Below are 6,799 nucleotides of genomic sequence, written 5' to 3' on the forward strand. Positions count from 1 at the left end.
TGGGAAATGCACGCACCCTATAGCAAAAACCTCTCCAAAAAAAAAAAAAAAAGAATTGATATTTTTATTGAGAAATTTTATTTTTATTTATGATATCTATTAGAGGTATGGGTCAATTAAATGAGAAAATGTCTAGGACTTGCTTTAAAATACTCTAGAGGAAAAATCAAACAAACACATAAACTAACAAAAGAAGAAGAAAAGAATAGATGACAAGATACTGGGGCCTGCCCCATAGACAGCAGACAAGCTCCAAGCAGAGGGAGCCAGATCCCACACAGCTGACCACAGTTCAAGTCCTGGCTAAGGCAGTTTGAGAAACACTCTGGGCACCTGCGTATGTACACAGGATCCTAACAGGATGGAGAAATGGAGGAAAGAGAAATGGTCTAGAGACTGCTATTAGGAGGATGCTCATTCTCTCCGGTGTGTGTGCACATGCCTCCTGGCCAAAAACGAGAGAGAGAGAAGATAGTAAATATTGATCATTGGTGATGCTGGGTGATACCCATACAAGGGCGTACCATCAGAGAGCCTTCCTGCCCAGACTGGGAAATCTCAGCTCCTGTCAATAGGTCAAAGCATCTGAACTGACAGTATGGGTAACCGTGGACTACTTGTAACTGTTGTGTGGGAACTTGCTTATAATACAGTTTTAAGATCCTACTCCAGCCCTCCTAAATCAGAATTCCTGAGTAAGGTTCCTGAGAATCACATTTCAATAAGCTCTGATGTGGTTTTAATGCTTACAAGGAATGAGGACCACAAGAGTAGAGCGGCTCACCATAACGTTCAGGAGCCCCAGATCCACAGGGCACCAAGAACCAACCTCTTATCCATGAAGGGGTGAGAGTGCTTAGAGACTGGAGGGGCCAGATGCTCAGGCTAAGGGAGTTAGTTCTCTGGTGAAGGGGCAGCTACAGGTCCCTTTGCATCTGGTTACTATCAGGTGCCCTGAAGGTGACCACAGACAGCTCCCTTGGTCTTGAACACCATACTTTGGAGACCCAAACTAAATGGCCAAAAGCACCACCCAGCTGTGCTCCCACCCCACAGGGACCACTCTGTGTTTTCATTCCTTCCACCAAGGACTACCCTCTGCTTCCCCAGACTGACCTCTTCCATGCCCCATTCCAGGACCACGAGCCTCAAAGCTTATGCAAAATCTGTTTGGGAAGCAGAAGCTACAGCCCCAAGGCTTCCCCAGCATGCACCCACTCTGCCTAGTGCAACAAGCCCCAAAACAGGTGCCTTGGCCCTCTCATCCTGGGACACCCCAGAGAAAAGGCAGGAAACATCCAGTTCTTTAATGACCAAGTAATGGGTACAAGAAATACCTTCTCCTTGTCCTCCCCCTCACCTTGCCCCAACCCTCAATCCTCCCCTGACCTCACCATCTCCCCAGGGCACCCTCCTCCCCCTCTTCTCCCTCTTGCCAGCTCTAAATCCTGCAAGCTATGGTGTGAGACCAGAGTTCTAGAGTTTTCCTCTCAGAGTCTCCCCAGGTGAGACAATGGATCTGACCTATCCAGCTGCAGTGGGACCTTGAATCTAGGGGTCAGTTGTTTGCCTGCCTCATTCTTTCCTCAGGGCATCCCAACTCACCCGTCCTCTGGTCCTGTTCTTCCGCTTGGGAATATCTTCTTCTAAATCCTCTTCTTCATTCCCTTCTTCGACATTTTCATCATTTTCCAAAACCCTCTGAAATGAAAAGAAAAGGGTTGAGAAATAAAATGCAAAGGAGAAAACCATGAGAAGGCACTTGGGGGGTGTTCTGTTTTCTTGTTTTGAACAGTGAAGATGCTTCTTTTTTTTTTTTCTTTCATCTTGCTTTGTTTTAAAATTTACATTTAATCACTATATACCTTTACAGTGTACAACATTGCTTGTTCCAGCATGAATGCAGTCCTTACTAGTCAAGACAAAGACATTACCATATACATTATCATCAGCAAATAACTTCTCATTTTTGTGTCAATTAAACATATTATTTTCTTTCCCCCCATTTCCCTCCCTCCCTCCATTACTCACTTGGTATCACCCCTATCCTTATTATCTCTAGTATCTACCATTGCCCTCCCTGCTACTAAACCTTCCAAACTTTCAGTTTCTGCTACGGAGTGCAGACATTCAGTATATATTGAGCGGGGACGTACAAAGTCTGTCTTTCATATTCTGGCTTGAATATGAAAAGCACAAAGCCTTTCATATTCATCCACTTCAGATATCGATGTTTTTCTGGGGGATTTGGGCCTCTCAAATGCCACCCTGGAGCCTGAGATATTGGCGGCACCCATACTCTCCCGAGCCACTGGGCCCTTTCCTCCCAGAACACTGAGCTTTCTCAACTCTTTTGTCCAGGAAGAATTTTCTAACAAGAGAATACTGTGGTGGGGGGCTTTTCTATGTGGGGCCAAGATACTTTACCAAAACTTATTTTCTTTAATATAAGGTTTCTTTTCATCCCTATAGAACTACTTCAGAAATATGAAAATATGTTTCCCTTTTCCCTGCCATTCTGGAAGCCTGCCCTGTTTCGTGAAAACCAGTAACTTCCTGCTCATGTGATCAGAATCTAGCATGAGTGTGCTGTTCATAATACTTTTTTTTCCTTCAGAAAAATAGATTTTCCTTATAGCACAGGGCTTGTAATGAGTCAAAAGTTTATGAAATCAAGTAGCCTCTTCAATAGCCCTGTGAGTCACACTGCAGTGAGAATCTAGTTTCCATTTCACAGATGAATAAACTGAGGCTGCAAAAATTTTGACAGTTCAAGATCATACTGCAAAGCCATGACCAAGCAAGGTCAGGCCATCTGCTCAGTTTCCCATTTATTCTCCTGTCCTCGTGACTGAGAATGCAAGGTGTTACGGCATTGCTCAAGGTGTTACTCTTGAGTAGGGGGCTGAGCACTTCACTCCTTTCAGAAGACAGGAAAGGACATAGGGGATGCACCCCTAGGTTTAAAAGACTGTAGCAGGCCAGCCCTGTTGCCTACTTGTTAAGGAAGCTGGATCCCACATGCTGACCATGGTTTGAATCCCAGCTCACCAGCTTGGAAAGCATGCTGGGCGTGTGTTGAGTACATGCCCCAAATCCCAAACAGATAGAGAAATGGAGGAAAAAGGATGCAGCCTGTCCACACTCCATTAGGTAGTGCTTTCTCCCTCTCCCTCTTTTCTTTCTCTCCCTCTCACTTTTACTCTGGTAAGCACACGCTCCCCTGTGGGGGTGGGGAGCCTCTGGCAGATGGTCAAGCCCCTCACATGGAAATAGGATAAGATGAAAGGGGTGTGGTGCTCTCTGGACTCCACGTCATGGGCCTTAGGGATTTTTTGTGTGTGTACTCACTGCATGACCTTGGGCAAGTCATCATCTCTGCATGCCACAGTTTCCTCAGTTATACAGAAGGGATTCATTCATTCATTCATTCATTCATTCATTCATTAAAGCATTTATCTAGCACTGTCTTCATGGTAGGCACTGTGCAAGTCAAACTGCAAAATGGCTACAGTCTTGGCCACCAATAGATCGTACTAGTGAAAGGAGGAGAAATTTAAACACACGTAACCATAGAATTACAATGCTTTAAGAGCGGCAGTAAGTTCAAAATGCAGAGAAGGTGTTAGAAAGGAATTTTACCTAATCTGAGGGTCAAGAAGGCTTACTTGAGGATGTGACCTGAGAGAGTCATGATAAAAACGATCAGCAAAGACTAGCCTTGTGCATGGGGACAGCAGGAAGGGAGGCTGAGAGGGAAAGGGCTCTAGGCAGAAAGAACAGCAGGAACAAACCCTGAGACAGGGAGAACATGCCCTGTCCAGGGACCAGAGCTCCGTGGCTCAGAGAGATGGCATGAGATCAAGTTGGAAGGTGGGCAGATACCCTGTTACACGGGATAGCACCATGATCCTGGTGGTGACAGTGCAAACATCACACAAACTAAAAAGTCCCAAGAAGCAGCATATACAGCACTGACGTCACCATCACTGTTCAAAAGTGGCCTCCTGGGCAATACCTCTGGCCTGTCCTCAAAGCAGGAAGCCAAGCATGAGTGATTTCTGCCACTGACTCCTTTCCAGAGCCTTCTGTCCCAATCAGAGGGGTCCAGATACTGCTGGTCATCTAGCCCTTCCAAATAACTCCAAATAGTTCTAGTAAATTCTCTGGTTCTGGGACCAGCAATTGGCGTAATGGCTATGTCGCTGAACTCTCACGTAGTCGACCACGGTTCGAGTTCCGGACCTGGTGGCTTAAACTCACGCCAGGCGCGTGTGCGTGCATGCCCAGGATCCCAAGAGGAGAATGAAGGAGAAGGGATTGCAGCGTGGCCATCCCCCCTGCGGGGTGATTTCTCACTTTCTGTCTCTCTGTCTCTCTCTGGCTGGCTGGCAAGCACACACGTCCTGTGGCAAAAACCTCTCCAAAAAAAAAAAGAAAAAAAAGAGAAAAAAAAATTCTCTGGTTTTTCTACTAGGTTGATTTAGAAAGCACCAGTGGACAGCCATCGAACAGAGAAACAGCATTGTTTGCTCGTCAAGACCTCTGATCTCACAGCTAGGAAATGCTGGCCCAGATTCAGAGCGAGCCTCTTGGGTTCTCAACCTGTGGGTGGGAACCCTAGCCAGAGTCGAGCAAGACAATGACGGGTCAAGTGCTCCACAGCCTTCGGTGAAAAGCATAGTACAAATAGAAGGTGCAGTCACTACCACTAGTGTTGCCGTTTGTATTGCCATCTTGCAAACTTTCCGGGACTTGAAGTCATTTAATCATGGAAAGTTCCAAGTGCCTTGAATTTAAAGGTCATTGCCTCTGGCATCTCTGTACAATTCAGACTCCATTCTCATTTTTCATTATAAGGATATTTATTACCTGCAATATGGACTCTGGGTTGGAAGGCAAAAGCCTGGTGAAGGCAGCTGAACTAGTCCCCAGAGTGCCACATACCTCAACATCCAGGAGTAAACTGACCTCTCTTTCTTAAGGCTCCATGCTCTGTCTTCCTATCAACTTTCCCTAGTCTATGTCCCGGGCCTCAGGCGTGAAGGCAGCTGCCCCGGTGGGTTTGCATTTCTTACAATGTGGCCCTGATACGTAACTGGGGCATAGGAGTCAGAAGTTCCTCACAAAGTTCATTTCAGAGCTCAGGAAGGAGAGGGTGTCCTGGATTAAGAGAGAAGGGCAGAAGTGGCCCAATTATAGAATCAGCTGACCATCCTCTCCACCCCCCAACACACTTTCATTCCCTGTTCAAAGATATTATCAAGAAAATAAACACATTTTAAAATAACTGTTCTAAAACTCAAAACAGTCTTTATAGTGATGATAAGAGTGGTTTGTGGTTGTGTTTTTTAAAAAACAGAAAATTTGTTTTTAAGGACTCCATTATCTCTGGCCTGGAACACTGCAACAATCCTATCACTGGTTCCGTCTTTCCACCATCGGCCCTTTATCCAATCCCCTCTCCACACAGCAGCCAGAAGGATCTTTGTGAAACATAAATTCACTGCCCTGATTAAAATCCTCCAAATGGAGTCTTTTTTCATTTCACATGAAACCAAAAGCCACTTCCATGTCCCATGAGGTTTCAGTGGTCAGGCTCCTGTCCACCTGCCCACCTCCATGCTGGACTCTCCCTGGCACCAGGCTCTGCCACACGGGCCTTCTGCCGGTTCTCTCAACACAACAGATTGTGACCTGTCTCAGGGCCTTCACACACATTGTTCCTCTGTCCTGAAAGCTCTGGCCTGGATGCTCACTTTGCTGGCTCTTTCCTTAGGGCTGAGGTTAAATCCCTTGTCCCCTGAGGACATCAGTTAGAATCTGTCCCTCCTCTTCTACTACAGTTTGTTCTTCTCATGGCATTTATCCCAAATGCAATTTTTTTTACTTGTTTTCTAGCATATGAGCAGAGGGGACAGCTCTCTCTCTATCCCCAGTACCTCACACACAACATGCCCGGAGGAGGCCCTCATTAAACTTTGGTCAAAATAATAAACGAGCGAATGAAAATAAATCTAAAATGATAGTCCATTTACTACAAATGTGTTTTAATCATATCAGGTCAATAAAAACTGGTGAGATCGTTTAGCTTGAGGTCCTGGTTCCTGCTTCCAGCACAGAAGACAGTAGCTCTGTGCTCTGCACACAGTAGTTTGTCAGTTTATGTCGGGGATGATGATGATGATGCTACAACAGTCATGAACCATATATTGGCACAACACTGCATGGGACGAACTCAAACCCACCACCAGCTTTGAAGGGAAAGGGCTCCTTGATACTAGATATCAGATTACACCAACTGATCAAAAATTCCTCTACTATATAACATAGAAATGATAAATTTTGACTTTAAGTCTCAAAGCCTGAAATGGGGGAGGTAACACATGAATAGTAAAACACACACACACACACACACACACACACACACACACACAAGAAAGAAAGCAGAGATATCTAAACACCAGAGCTCCCTTTAGCTGTGGGAGATCAAGAAAGGCTTGATAGGGGCCAGAAGGTGGCCTGGTGGTTAAGGCTCTAGACTCTCACATGGCCAACTATGATTCAAGTTCCAGATCTAGAGGCTTGAAACTCACAATGGGCACGTGTGCATGTGTCTCCAAAATCCTAAGAGGAAAATGGAGGAGAAGGGATTGTGGCATGGCCATCCACCTGGAGGGTGGTTTCTCACTTTCTGTCTCTCTGTCTCTCTCTGTCTCACCAGCGAGCTCATGTGCCCTATAGCAAAAATTTCTCAAAAAAAAAAACACCCTATCTTTGTCGTTTTCCTTTTCTTTCT

General features: G+C 45.5%; 1 protein-coding gene across 2 annotated transcripts in view; it reads right to left on the bottom strand.

Annotated features, from left to right (window-relative positions):
- DPF3 (double PHD fingers 3) overlaps window positions 1-6,799 on the bottom strand; it is a 190,148-nt gene that overhangs the window by 118,939 nt on the left and 64,410 nt on the right. For both annotated transcript variants that reach the window (XM_006170495.2, XM_027769093.1), the window contains exon 5: window positions 1,606-1,701. In XM_006170495.2, the coding sequence (XP_006170557.1) occupies window positions 1,606-1,701 (96 nt within the window). The remainder of the gene's footprint in view (window positions 1-1,605; window positions 1,702-6,799) is intronic.

This window comes from Tupaia chinensis, unplaced genomic scaffold (assembly GCF_000334495.1).
Source record: "Tupaia chinensis unplaced genomic scaffold, TupChi_1.0 Scaffold148607_1, whole genome shotgun sequence".
Taxonomy (NCBI): Eukaryota; Metazoa; Chordata; class Mammalia; order Scandentia; family Tupaiidae; genus Tupaia; species Tupaia belangeri.